A 14745-nucleotide genomic window follows, 5' to 3' on the forward strand; every position below is an offset into this window, starting at 1 on the left:
ACGAACTTATGGTCTCTATGATGGAATATTAACTGTTTTGCTGAACTTTTATGAGCATAACAACCAAGCAGAATTCCAGAGGACTAATGATGAAAGAGCCTACCCACCCCCAATAGAGAAGTGAGGAACTCAGAATGCAGAATGAAGACAAGACAAAAATTTTTTGAACATGGCCAATGTAAAAATTTGTTTTGCTTGAGTACACATGTTTGTAATCAGTTTTGTTTTTCGTATGTTCTGAATTGGGATCAGCGAATTGGGGTGGGAGGGTAAGATGGGGCTTGGCTGATTAAAACAAAATATTTTAGAAAAAAAGAAAAAGAAAGAAATGCAAGTAACTAACATTATTGTCTCTTGTCTAGGTTTTCATGACACTGCTCTATCCTGGTTTATTCCTACCTTTCTTGACCACTCCTCAGTCTCCTCTGCTGAAATGTTATGCCTGAAAGCATGAGTGTGTCACCGGGTTCTGTCTTGGACTCTCTTCTCTTCTCCCGCTATAGTACAGTCTATACCCTCCTCACTTAGTGATGTCATCAGCTTCCATGGATTCTCTTATCTCTGTGCTGAGGATTCTCAAATCTGACCTCTACTCTCACATCTCCAACTGCCTATTAGACATCTGAAATTCGATTTCCTACACGGCATCTTAAACTTCAAATGTCCAAAGCAGAACTCATCTTGTTCCCCCCCCCCCAAAGCTTCCCCTCTTACTGTAGGACTGCCATGTTCCCCGTCACTCAGGCTCACAAGCTAGGCATCACTCTCCTGACTCTCCATGCACCCATTTACTCAGTCTTTTGTCAGGTCCTGTCATTTCTACCAGCCAGCATCTCCCAGAGACAATCCCTTCTCTCTTCTGATACTACCACTGCCATCACTCCACACCTAGACTATCTGAATGGTCTGCTGGCTGCTTCCCTTCCCACAAATCCCTTCCTAGTCTAGTGCATCCTCCAGCCAGCTGTGGAAGTCTTCTTCCTAAAGTACACAGCTGACCATGTCAGGCCTCTACTCAGGAAGCTTTCTTCAGACCCTCAATGCTTAGCACAATGTCTGGTGCAAGGTGGGTATTTAATATATGCCTGGAGACTGACTAAAAAGGTTAGGTTATCACTTTAAGGAACAGAAGAAGGCAAATGACCAGAAATTTCTTTGCATGCCTTCTATAAAAGAAATAACTACAAATACAAAGCAAGCCTGTCTGGCCAGACAGCAGACTGAAGTGCTACGATAGAGGGCAGGCACAGCTTCAATCAACATGAGAACCACCAGCGTCCTTCTCTTCCGTGTTCCCTGAGGCCAAGGAGCCGGTCTGAAAATAGAAGCTATCCACAGACAGTTCAGTGTAGCCCTGGCTCCTCTCATCATGGACTCCTTTGCTGCACCATGCACCCAGTAAACTCATCACTGGGAAATCTGAACCACCTCCCAGGAGCCAGTCGGCCTTGGTGCTCACAGCCCCTCTGCCGGAAGGGCAGAGCCATGAACACTCCCACCTGGACATCTGCTCAGATACGCCTGGTCTCCCACGAGGCCACACATTCTGGACAACGTCTTTGCTTTTCCACCATGGCCCCAGGCCTGCTGCCTCTACCCATTCCTCTTCAGCTTTCTTTTTTATGTTGTGGTCCCCCAGGAAGCATACTCAGGGCAGGAACTGTCTTTCTTTTTCATATTTGTGTCCTTAGCACACTGCCTGACACATAGTAGGCATTTAAAAAATGTTGACTCCCTACTATGTCATTGGTCACAAAGGGAATTGGGCAAGAGACTATTTCAATATAAATCCATCCTTGTCACTGAAAAAAAAACCAAAAAAACAAAACATTTACTAAATCGGAGTTGAAAATAATTTTTCAACAATTTTTTAAAACCTAGATTAAACAATTACCTAATAGCCTTACAACATCCAAGCATCACAGAAGGAAGACTGGGCTAGAGCCTTAGAAGACCATAGTTCCAGTCTCATTTCTGCCCCTAAACTGTCGTGATTGTAAACAACATGCCTAATTTCTCCTAGCCTCAGTCTTCTGACACATCAAATGAAGATGTGCTATCTTGCCTAATTCATAGGGCTGGTGTGAGGTTTTCAAAAAAGAAAAGGTTCGTGAAAGCACCTTATAAATTGGTACAAGGATTAGAATCAAAAACTCACTGAGGTAACATCAGAATCCAGGTGTGTTGAGTTCAAATCCAGAGCTCTTATTAGACTACACTGTCTCCTCTCAACTGGAAACCAAGCTTTATGAGAGGTACATAGTGAGTCTCTTTTTTCTAGCCCAAGTCTACACAAAGAGACAAGCCCATCAAAGAGGGAAATCATAACAGCACCTACTTCTCACGGTTGTTGTTAGCTACTGTTATTATTAATAGCAAGGTCTTTCTCATCTGTAGCTTTGTATCCCCAGTGGCCAGCAAAGTGCAGAACGCTATCTCTGCTTTTTCTTTTACTGGTAAGAAAACAACTCAGGGTTTATATTACAGCTGGCAAAAACCACTTTACCAAAGTACACCATTCCTGATGCTCGAAGGCCTTTGCTACCAGGATCCCAATCATCGGAGAAGGGTGACTGTTAACAATGGGGGAATCTCCGGCTACTAACAACAGATGACCTACATTCTAGTACGGACACATGTTTAGAACTACCCTCTTACTCTTATAAATAAAACAGTATGTTATCTGTTCCTGGAAACCCAATAGCCAGGATGTATGGAACACACAGAATGGAACTCCCTCCATCTAAGACCATCACATTTTTCCCATTCCCTCTCCCTTCAAGAACATTCATGTCAATTCGACCAACTTTTTTTGGATTATCACACACAGGTTCTAGGACTCAGGGATGGAGCCACATGTGGCCCTGTAGGTCCCCAAGCGAGGCCCTTTGACTGAATCCAAACTTCACTGAATTTTTCTTGGATTCAGTCAAAGGGTCACATATGAGGGCCTCGAGGGCCACAGGTTCCCCACCCTTTAGGCGTTACGGACATAAAGAGGAACACAGGACCAATCTGATTACTCAAGAACCCAATGTTTTTCAGCCCCTGGATTTTAAATGCTACAGGAAAGGGAATGTAACTCAAAGATTTCTGTTGGCATAGAAAGCACCCAGAAGTGTGCAAAAAGCAATCAAGCACTTAAGCACTGCTTGTGATCATTATGATGATGAGGAAGATGAAAATGCAGGCATTGGTTTGTCCTAACTTTCAGACAGCACTTAAAAGCATCCTAGAACCAATGCTAATGTAATTCTGTGATCACTCTGTACCAGAAAATAATAAAGCAGCCTGATGGTTTGCAAGACAGAAGAAACACTAGGTATATGAAGGTAAAAAAGCTATTTTCCTTTTTCAAGAGCCAAATTTAACATTTCAGAGACTAGACTTCATCTACAAATCAAAGATCAGCCAGGAGGTGGGGGGACTGGTGACGAAAATTAAAAAGTAATCCATCCTTATAAAATATTTTAAAATAAAAACCTAGTAAAGCATAAACCAAATAGAAAATAATGCAATATGACTGAGACAAGAAAATTCTCAGGTGTGCTCAAGCATAAAGCTCTGTGAATGGGGAATCAGGAGACTTGGGTTCTGGTTCCCGATGGCTACTAACACACCACCATCTTGGTTAAGTGTCTCTGGGCATCAGTTTCCCCATAAGCAAACCTAGAAGGTTGGACTAGATTGTGGATTGGCCACCGGTATCTTTCCAAACAAATCCAGCTCCTTGAAGCAGATCCCTGCAGTGTTTAAAGCCCAGACAGCGCAGTCTGTGTGTCACAAGTTCTGTCTGTCCTTATGCAAGTCACTTCACACCTAAGTTGGATCTTCTGGACCCTCAGGCTTTTACTATCTACCTCACAGGGCTGTTTGTGGAGTAAAGTACTTGTAAACTGTAAAGCACTATGGACACTAATGCCTGTGGATTGGCTCATCTCAATAAAGGGCAGATGGCTTACACATGACAAGTAAGGAACTGAGTGAATCTCCTACCTTGGAGCAGACAGAGCTGAGGTCTGGTGTTTTCTCACTCCCTATCCTGCCCAAGGTGGAGCCCCCCCCACCCCCTCACCCACCTTAGTCACTACCACCATTCTACAAAGAGCCCTTTTAACTATTCTGGCCTACATTCCTGTTCTTCTATCTCCACCTCCTTCTGTCTCATACTTGCTCCTCAGAATCAGGCTCACCCTTCAACATGACAATCAGCTAAACTAATAAACTTAATGTTCATCATTATAGAAGATTATAGATCTTTTGGACTCTCAAATTCTTGGCCACATATATTCAGAGTAATAAGCGGCTTCTGGAAACAATAAATAATTACTAGTCAGTCAATTATTTTACATTATATAAACTGAGTAAAATAATAAATGCATGTATGTGACCTGGCTCTTCAAAAAATTATTTTCTAAGAATATTCATCCCAAATGGCTCTCCTCCCTTAAGACTGCCAGTTTCTGAACTTGATGGTTTTTGTAAGGTCCTTTTCATGTCTAAAATCCTACGTTTTGAAGACATGGGTTCTAGAAATGAGGAGGTTGTATTATGTACTGGGCACTGGGCTAGGCCTTCTGAGGTTTTAAATTCAAAAGCAAACTATTCCTTGTCTCAAGGAACCTACATTCGAACAGAGGAGAAAATATACACATCTATAAATACATACACAACAGATATCAGGTAACTGATCCAAATAGCTAAGTCAGTCACAGGTGATAATTGCACAGTATTGCTCTTACTGTGTGCAATGTGCCCCTGGTTCTGTTCCTGTAAGAATGCCCAGGTTTTTCTGAAAACATCCTGCTCATCATTTCTTTTTTTCCCTTCTGTATCATTTCTTATAGCACAATAGTCTTCCATCACAACCATTTCCTAATTGGTGGGCCGCCAATGAAAGCGCTGTTACAGATAGCTCTCTTTGAACATGGAGGTACTTTCCCTTTCTGTTTTATCTATTGGGGATACAGACCTAGTGGTGGTATTGCTGGACCAAAGGGTATGCACAGTTGTATAGCCCTTTTAGGCAAAGTTCCCAAGTGCTCTCTTAAATGGTTAGATCAGCTCACAGCTCCACCAAGAATGTATCAGTGTCCCAATTTTCCCATATCCCCTCTAACATCGGCTCACATGACAGAAAAGGAAAATAGCAAATCTAATAGGTATAAAGATTTTTACCTCAGAGTTGTTCTAGTTTGCATTTCTCTAATCAATAGTTATTTAAAGCACTTTTTCATATGACTATATCATTTCCTTGATCTCTTCATCTGAAAATTGACTTGATATCCTCTGACCACTTATCACTTGGGAAATGACTTGTGTTTTTATAAATTTGATTCTATTCCCTTTATCAGAGAAACATGTAAAAAATTCCCTAGTTTCCTGCTTTCCTTCTAATCTTGGCAGCAATGATTTTACAAAAACTTTCTAATTTTGTGTAATCAAAATTATCTATTCTATAGCCATGATCCTTCATATTTCTTCCTGGGTCATAAATTCTTCCCTTACCCTTAGATAAGTAAGCTAAAATTTTCCATGTTCCCCTAATATGCTGATGATATCACCCCTCATGTCTAAATCATGTTCCCTTTTTGACTTCATCTTGGTATGTGAGATACTGGTCTATACCTAGTTTCTTCCAAACGACTTTCCAGTTTTCCCAGTGGCTTCTGTCTAATAGTAAGTTCTTTTCTCAAAAGCCTGGATCTTTGGGCATATTAAACGCAAGATTACAATGGTCATTTACTAGTGTGTATCATGTACCTAATATATTCCAGTGATCCACTACTCTATTTCTTAGCCAGCGGCACTTTGTTTTCATGATTACCACTTTGTAATCCAATTTGAGATCTCATACTGCTAGGCCTCCTATCTTCACATTTCTTTTCATTAATTCCCTTAATATTCTTTTTTTGGGGGGGAGGGCAGGGCAATTGGGGTTAAGTGACTTGTCCAAGGTCACAGGGATAGTAAGTGTTAACTGTCTGAGGCCGCATTTGAACTCAGGTCCTCCTGACTCCAGAGCCGGTGCTCTATTCACTGGGCCACCTAGCCACCCCAATTCCCTTAATATTCTTGACCTTTTGTTCTTCCAGATGAATTCTGTTAATATTACTACCCCAGTATCTTTGCCAAGAAAACCCCAAATGGAGTCATTAAGAGTTGGACACAATTTAACAACAAAATTTTGCTTCTGCTTTGAGATCATGATTGTCATCCCTGCGTTTTTTACCTCAGCTGAAGCATAAAAGATTCTACTCCAGCCCCTTATTTTTATTCTGTGTGTGTCCCTCTGTTTCAAATGTGTTTCATGTAAACAACATATTGTTGGATTCAGGTTTCTAATTCATTCTGCAATCCACTTCTATTTTGTGGGTGAACTCATTGCAATCACATTCAGTTATGATTACTAATTGTATTTCCTTCCATCCTATTTTTTCCCTACTATTATTATTTCTTCTTCCTCTTCCCCTCCTCCTCCTCCTTCTCTCTCTCTCTCTCTCCCCCCATCCCTCCTCAAAGGGCTATTTTGCCTCTGACCACTGCCTGACTCCCTTAGTTCTCCCTTCTATCAGGCTCCTCCACCCCCATTTATCCTCATTCTTTCCTACTTCTCTGTTGGGTGAGATAGATTTTTATATCCAACTAAGTATGTATGTTATTCCCTCTTTGAACCAATTCCAGTGAGAGTGAGGTTCAAGCATTACCCACCACTCCCCACACTATTTGCCCCTCCACAAAACCTCTTTTTATATGACAAAAAATGCTTATTATCTCCCCCTTTCCCAGTGCATTCCTCTTTCTTACCCCTTCATTTGGGGGAAAGTGTGTGTGTGTGGGGGGGGATCATTCTAACACCACAGACTCACATTCATGACATCTATGTTGACTCCTTCTGACTGCCCTGTTAATGATAAAAGTTCTTAGGATTCACGTGTAAGATCTTCCCTTATGGAATGTAAACAGTGTAAAGAGGCCCTTGTGGTTCTTTTTTCTGGTTTACCTTTTTATGTTTCTCTTGAGTGTTCTGTCTGAATGTCAAATTTTCTATTCAGCTCTCGTCTTTTCATCAACAATGACTGAAAAGTCCTCCTTTTCATGAAATATCCATTTCCCCCGGGAAGATTACACTCGGTAGGTTGTAATGCTAGTTCCTCTGCCTTCTGAAATATCATATCCCAAGCCCTCCACTCCTTTAACACGGAAGCTGCTAAATCTCGTGTGATCCTGAATGTGGTTCAATGATATTTAAATGGTTTCTTTCTGGTTATTGACAATATTTTCTCCTTCACCTGGAGGCTCTGGAATTTGGCTTTAATATTTCTGCAAGTTTTCATTTTAAGATGTCTTTCAGGAGGTGACTGATATACTCTTTCAATTTCTACTTCACCCTCTGATTCTAGGATATGAGGGTAGTTTTCCTTGATAATTTCTTGAAAGAAGTTGTCTAGGCTCTTTTTTTGTTCGTGGCTTTCAGGTAGTCAAAAATTTTTAAATTATCTTTCCTTGATCTACTTTCCAGGTTAGCTGTTTTTCCAATGAAATATTTCACATTTTCTTCTAATTTTTCATTCTTTTGATTTTATTTTGTTGTTTCTTGATGTCTTATGAAGCCATTAGCTTCCACTTGCCCAATTCTGCTTTTTTAAGTTCTTCTCTTCAGTGGATTTTTGTGCCTCTTTTACTAGTTAGCAAATTGTGGGTTTTTTAAGGTGTTATTTTGTTCAGGTTTTCTTTCTGTGCCTCTTTCACTAAGCTCTTGACTCTTTTCATAATTTTGTTACATCACTCTCATTTCTTTCCCCAATCTTCCCCTGACCGCTCTTATTTTAAAGTCCTTTTTGAATTCTTCCAGTAATTCTTTTTTCTTTTTGGAGGAGGGAGGGTAGGGCAATTGGGGTTAAGTGACTTGCCCAAGGTCACAAAGCTAGCTAAGTGTCTGAGGCAAGATTTGAACTCAGGTCCTCCTGACTCCAGAGCCGGTGCTCTATTCACTGCGCCACCTAGCCATCCCATCTTCCAGGAATTCTTGTTGGGCTTCTGTCCAATTCACATTTTTCTTTGAGGCTTTGCTTATAGCTATTTTCAACAGCATTGTCTCCTTCTGAGTTTGTGTCTTAATCTTCCATCATCACAGTAGTTTTTTATGGTCAGTCTTTTGTCGTTTCCTCATTTTTCTAGTCGTTTTTTTTATTTTTAATTTTATGTTAAAGTTGGGCTCTGTTCCCAGGATAGAGGTGTCACTGTCCCAAGCTTCAGGTGGTTGCTGGTTTTTTTCCCCTGCCACAATCTGTAAGTTTTCAGTGCTTCCAACGTGGTATGATCTGAAGTATGGTCACCGACCTTCTGTTCTGTGCTCTGGTCTTCATCCAGGAAGTGCCCTTGTTTCCCTGTAGCCTCAAATGCTAGCGCTCCTTCTGGCCCTGGAGCAGGTCCCCTGCTCTCCTTGAAGCTACAAGCACCAGTGCTCTTTTCTGCCTGGGAGCTGAGAACAAGGCTTTAACTCCCTCGTGAACAACTCCAGGCACTCTTCTCTGCCCTGGAACTGTGACCAGGGTCCCTGGCTCCACTGTGTCCACAAGTGCAATCTCTCCTTTTGGCCCCAGAAGTGTGACTCGGGTCCTGCTCTCTTGTGGCAGCAAGCACCAGTGCATCTCTTCAACCCAGAACTGAGACTGGAATTGCACACAGACAATTTCAACAGGGTCCTGTATCCAGTGCCAGCAAAGGATCCCCATAATCTCTTTCCGAGCAGTCATCCAACCCAAATAGAATGGCCTGGTAAACTTTGTAACACTTTTTGAACACACTCCCTTCTCTCCTTCTAGTGCAGACCTTCATCACCTCATTCCTGGCCTATAGCAATATGCTGCTGGTCAGACTGCCTGCCCCAAATCTATCCACACCACTGTCTACCCTCCACTCAGCTGCCAAAGTGATCTTCCTTAAAGTGCAGCTCAGACCTCTATCACTCCCCTATTCAAATAAAATCCAGTGGCTCCTGATCATGTCCAAAATAAAATATAAAATCCTCTTTTTAGCAGTCGAAGCTCTTCCTAAGCTGCCGCTCCCCCACATGCTCTGCAATCCAGTGACACCAGTCTCCTGGCTGCTCTCTCCACAAGACAGTCCTCAACTCCAGGCATTTTCTCAGACTGTTCCTCATGGCTGGAAAGCTCTCCGGACTCACCTCCGTCTTCTGCCTTTCCTGGCTTTTTTCAAGTCCCAGGATCCTGGTAGCAAAGGCCTCTGAGGCATCAGTAATGGCATACTTTGCCTCAGTCTTCCCTTACTCTTGGTTTGCAAAGTCCCAAGCTCATCTTGCTCCCTCCTCAGGGGCCAGCCCAGGAAGAGTAATGGTTCCTGCTGACCTTTCTCATCACGACTTAGCAGAAAGCCTAGGAACAGCAATGTGCATTATAGCCCAGCTAATGCTGTGAAGATACATACCAAGTGCGTGACCAATGAGAAGCTCTAACAACACACTAATCGAGATTTTAAAAAACGGACACATGCAAGAAGGAGCAGGTACAAAGAGTACAGGTTTAATTTTCTTTAATGTGGAAATGACCTTGGCTACAAGATGCTTATAGAACCAATCCCTGGTTTGGGAGATTTCTGAATCTTCCAGGATCAACACACCAAGCAGGATCACAATAAAAAAGGGATTCTCAGGGATAACCCAACAAGCAGTCACATTCAAACACGAGGAGAGGGGTCAGCCTTCTTCCACTTTCCCCAGAGGGAAAAAGCCAGGAGGAATGTGGGGAGGGGGTGTGGAGATTTGATTCAAAGCATGGAAAAACTTCCTCACATAGCTGTGAGCTGTTCCCAACAGGCTATCTCATGGGTAATGGTTCTCCCTCACTAGAGGTTTTCAAGTAGGGACTACATGATTACCTGCCAAGGAGCTTATAGGACGGCTTCCTGCTCAGGCAACAGGTTGGCCTGGGGGACCTTGGAAGGCCCTTTCAACCCTGAGATTCCTGGGCTCATGCCTTTTTCTTGGCATTCTCTCTGTGTACAGACCATATTAAAAAGCTACCAGGGTCTTGCTCTAACAGTACTTCCGCACTAGAACACACCATCTCCTATGAGGCAGGCTCATTATGGATGACCATTCAAAGGGGTTCCATTATAATGAACCAAAAGTAACTCATCAGAGGATAGTTGAAACACGGCTTTGCAGTCACCATTATCCAAATGTTACTGTGGGAAAATTGGGGCCTCATGCCAATGACTGCCTTCACATTTCTGACAGACTGGTTTACCTTGAATCCACTGAGCAACTGTTTCAGTTTCTCTAAAATCCACCCCCTTGAAGTTTATCCAAGAATTTCTTTTGTTTCCTTTGCTGAATGACATTAGTATGTCACCAGGCAGCTACAAGATAGCTGCCACATTCCACAGAACAGGCTACAACCTTTCAGGAGCGAAAAGTCCATCAGTTTAAGCCTACTATACTTTTGGATGAAAGATATTTGAGAAATCAGCTTGATGTTCTAGTCTTCTCTGCCCCATGCAGTGTAGCGAGAAGAGAGGAGAGGAGAAGAGGAGAGAAGAGGGGAGGGGAGAGGAGGAGAGGGAGGAGGAAGAGGAAGAGAAATCAGGACAGAGAAGCCTGCCTAGACTTTTTATGCCACCCTGACCTGCCATCCATGTCAGTTTTATCTATCCTGCCCTGCACACTACTCTACCCCGGAACTTTTATGCAGTGGCTGGCCAAACAGATGGGTGACTAGGGTAGCCTAAACATTCATCCCAGGGGATAAAAGCTCCTAGACTGGAAAAGGAAAGATTAAAGAAGTCTTAGCAAATGGAGAGAGCACTAAGAGGCCCACGGAGAAAGCAAACATGTTCTGTCACCCGAGTGCTTACTAAAAGATGGATACTTACATGTTCTATCATGAGTTCTGCAACTAAAAGCAAACAATCACTAAACCTGTTCGAGGATGCATTGTTCCAAAGCAAAACAGACACTTACCTACAAAGAGCAAGACTGAAATATTACCATCAAAGAAACCATGCCAGTAATTTTGGCAAAGACAGATAAGAAGCATTATGACAGGGACCAGGCTGGGGAGAAGGCAACCTGGAATATATAGAAATCCATATTTTCAATGGCTCGCTAACAATGGATCCTGGTAGTCTCGCTGTTTAGACAGAGTCAGGGAGGAGAGGAAAGGAAAAGTGACTGCTTTTTGCTGCCTCCTTTTCCTTCTGCACCGGATGCCTGGTAGAACCTGAGGCTTCTACTGATGACACCTGTAGCATTCACTCTACCTGAGCTGTCCACAAGGAAAGCTGTGATGGCTTCTGCCAGAACTAACAAGGAATCTTAGTCTCCCATCTGAGGGAAGGCTAGAGGATGGGAAGAGGCTATCAAATGTCATTTGTATGAATCTTTCAGGATATGTTCTCAGTAGCAAAAAAAAAAAAGGGAAAATACTACACTATATTTCAGCCCAAGTCTAAAAATAACACAAGAACATTCCCTTATTTTTAGAGTGCTATCTTGAAGGTTTAAAAATACTGGCAACCTAGACAAGCCCATTAAAAACAAAAGGAGTTAAAAAAAAAGTTTACTTCTAAGGTAGGCAGAGTCCACTGCAAGAGAAACAGTACACGGAGAGGCTCCAGATTTGTGCTTTCTTCCTCAGTCTTTCTCACGCCCGAATGTGCAGTCACCATCTGGGGAGGCGCAGTAAATGGAAGAAGACACCCCCACCCAAGAGGGGCTGGGCACGGAGAGCAGAAAGAACCTTTCTCGGGACTTCAAGGAGGCAGACAAGCATTACGGCGTGTTTAAGAAGCACTTACAAAACGTTTCTTGAACTGAACAGAAGCAGGCCTGAGATAGGCCCTAAAGACAGTAATTCATTAAACAGCACAAGCAATTGCACTACCCCTCATTAAAGCAATTGTAAAAATATTAATTAAGAAAAACTAAGCTCTATTTCCATGCACTTCTTCACTGAAGAGAGCCCCGAGTTCAGCAACCAGAGGATTCATCACCGATTCTGAATATTTGGACTTTTAAAATAGAGGAAAATTACCAACTGTTAATTCATAGTAAAAGACTGCAAACCGCGAATAAGCCTTGTTTCTGCTTTGCCTTCACCCTGAAGGCCAACCCCTTAGGCCATGAAGCCATCCTAACCATGGACATCCATCCTAGCCCAGAAAACAGGGCTCCCAACAGTCTACAAGCAAAAGCTCTGGGGCTTACCTGAGCGCACAGCCGTCATCAGCATGTCAGGCTCCAGCAGCGTCATGACAGCCCCAAGGAAGAGACAGACACAGGCAGACTAAAGAAAATTTGAAAAGGATCTTGTCTTCAGAGGCCACTGAGAACCTTCCTTAAGGCCACTCTCACACGCCTTCAACAGAAATCAGGCTGAGAACTCTCCCTGGAGAGGGCAGTTCCCAGTTTATCCAACCCACAGGCAAGCTGAGATGGCCTGGAGTTGAATGACTGCCCACAGGAAGTTGAAAAGCACTCAAGTCAAGACTCCCAAGTGTGCTTAGAACAGGGAGCTCCTCCCCTTGCTAGCCTTCTTTGGGGGAAGGGGAAAGACACAAACAAAAAGACACAGAAAAGGAGAGGAAGAGTCCCTCCTCTCCCCCATCCACAAAGCAGAAGGAGATTTGGCATACATTCCCGATCCTCTAGGGATTCTGCTAATGGAGGGGCTTAGGTCTACGGATAAGAGACAACACTTAACACACTCCAGGGCACTCAGGGACCAGATTCCACATCCACTAAATTTGGACTAAAAAAGGCATACATCATATACAAATGTGAATGCTATGTGAGCATTCTATATTACACCCCCTTAGTCTGGGATATTTATAGAAGCCAGGCAGAGAAGCTAAATATTTGCCTGGAGAATCTGAACTATTCCCTCCTCCCCTCACCCATTAAAATATATTTCCAAAAAATTATCTAAATACATTGCAGAACTGTCACCTTTGTCTGGTCATTCTCTGCAATAGACCACTCATGAACACCTAAAAAACCCACGCAATCACACTTCACACTCAACACTTTCTGTTTTTTTATGAGTGAGCAGAGCTAGCAGATGAATAGCTCCTTATTAGCATGGTTAGCATATTTTAAATGATACACATTACCCAAATCAAATGAAAAAGCCCAAAGACCTTTCTTGTCGAACATTATGTTCCTTGTTTCAGTATCTTTTCACTAACAAAGTATCTTCTGAGCTTCATCTTAAAAGTAGGCAAAAGGAGGCCTAATCAGGGAAATGAACCTTGGGAGTAAAGATTCTTCTAGAAAGTCCATAAAGTCACAATAAATTTCCTTAGTTCAGAATCTATACAAAAATCAAATAAACAAACTTCCTTCCCCTATCACAGTCCTATACAAAAAAAAAAAAAAATCAGTATTCACAATGATAATCCATGTTTGATATTTTTGCTGTTGCTGTTTCAGCTCATTTCACAGATGAGGAAACTGAGGCAAATGAGTTAAGTGACTTGTGTCTGAGGCCGGATTTGAACTCCAGGCCCACCTAGCTGCCTGTATTCGACAAATGCTGTTAACTGAAACCTTCCTAATCACAACACGCTATTTGCCAACATTAAACACTGTCAGGAGGCTACTTTATTTTCCTAACACATCACCATTCAATTGTTGGTAAAAGAATGCCTCAATGGCAGTCAACTGCAAGAGACACCAGAAGGTTAACTCAACCACAGACACATGAGCAGCAGTAACAGAGATCTTCTAAGAGATAAGGAGCTCAGAACTATCCGAGGCTCCTCCTCTTATGCCAAAGGGAAAAGTTGATGCAGATTTCTAGGGGGGGGGGGGATTTCCCCGGGCCCCAAGGGAAAAAAGGGGGGTTTCCCTCCCCCCCCTGCCTCCCCCCCCCCCCCCTCCCCAAGAATGTACTATTTAAGAGAAATCAGGAGAGCTCTTTTTAGAACTGTGGGAGTGAATCAACAAGACATGGGAGCAGTAGCCAGTGTGGGCTAAAAGCTGCTTGGAGACAAGATTTTCCACAGCCACACTGTCACTGCCCCCCTCTGGCAGCCTCCTTACCAGCCCCCTCCTCGGTGTTCAAGTCACTAAGACCAGAGAGGACTGACTCCTCACTTTGTTCCTACACAGGATGTACAATGAGATATATGGTGGCTTTTCAGCTGAAACAGACATCTGGTCTATTTTCTGTGGACAAAGGCAGAGGTTCTCTGGGAAAAGTAATAGGTTCTCCTACTTACTGGTAAACTTCTTCCCCTCTTCACAATGGCAGTGCTCTAAACAGCCTAATCCTAGCCCATGAGAGAGAGTGACTCTTGCATACCTATATAATAACAAAAAGAATATACCAAGGACTGGCTTTTATCCAAATGTTTTCATACTGAGGATCATTTTCATGTTCATAACCCAGATCTAGCACAAAGTTCAGTCCTTAGTAGGTATCATCCCAATCCTTCTGCCAACTCACTCCATCTCATCCTTTCTCTGCTCCAGCAAACTGCCCTGTCAGCCAGCCCCCTCTAATCTTCAGACTGTTCAGACTTCACTGACTACAGATAATGTATCTGTCTCCCTAGCTAGGTGGCACAGTAGATAGAGTGGGAGGCCTGAAAGCAGGAAGACTCAAGTTCACATCTGGCCTCAGCCACTTCCTAGCCATGTGAATCTGGACAAGCCAATTCATCCTGCTTGCCTCAGTTCCTCATCTGTAAAATGCTCTGGAGGAGGAAATGGCAAACCAC

General features: G+C 42.9%; 2 protein-coding genes across 3 annotated transcripts in view; one reads left to right on the forward strand and one right to left on the reverse strand.

Moving 5' to 3' along the window:
• The window catches only part of RBX1 (ring-box 1), a 434671-nt gene that overhangs the window by 154109 nt on the left and 265817 nt on the right, over positions 1–14745 (forward strand). The window lies entirely within an intron of this gene.
• Positions 1–14745, reverse strand: part of MRTFA (myocardin related transcription factor A) — a 214338-nt gene that overhangs the window by 119296 nt on the left and 80297 nt on the right. Inside the window, exon 1 of one of the 2 annotated variants that reach the window (XM_069102866.1) lies at positions 12230–13387. The exons of the other annotated variant lie outside the window; for it this stretch is intronic. Coding sequence (XP_068958967.1) covers positions 12230–12275 — 46 coding nt within the window. The 5' untranslated portion in view covers positions 12276–13387. Of the gene's footprint in view, positions 1–12229; positions 13388–14745 lie in introns of those variants that run through there. 2 annotated transcript variants of the gene reach the window in all.

This window comes from Petaurus breviceps, unplaced genomic scaffold (genome assembly GCF_028583685.1).
Source record: "Petaurus breviceps papuanus isolate PSGF00001 unplaced genomic scaffold, PetGlider_PUasm1.0 558, whole genome shotgun sequence".
Lineage (NCBI taxonomy): Eukaryota > Metazoa > Chordata > Mammalia > Diprotodontia > Petauridae > Petaurus > Petaurus breviceps.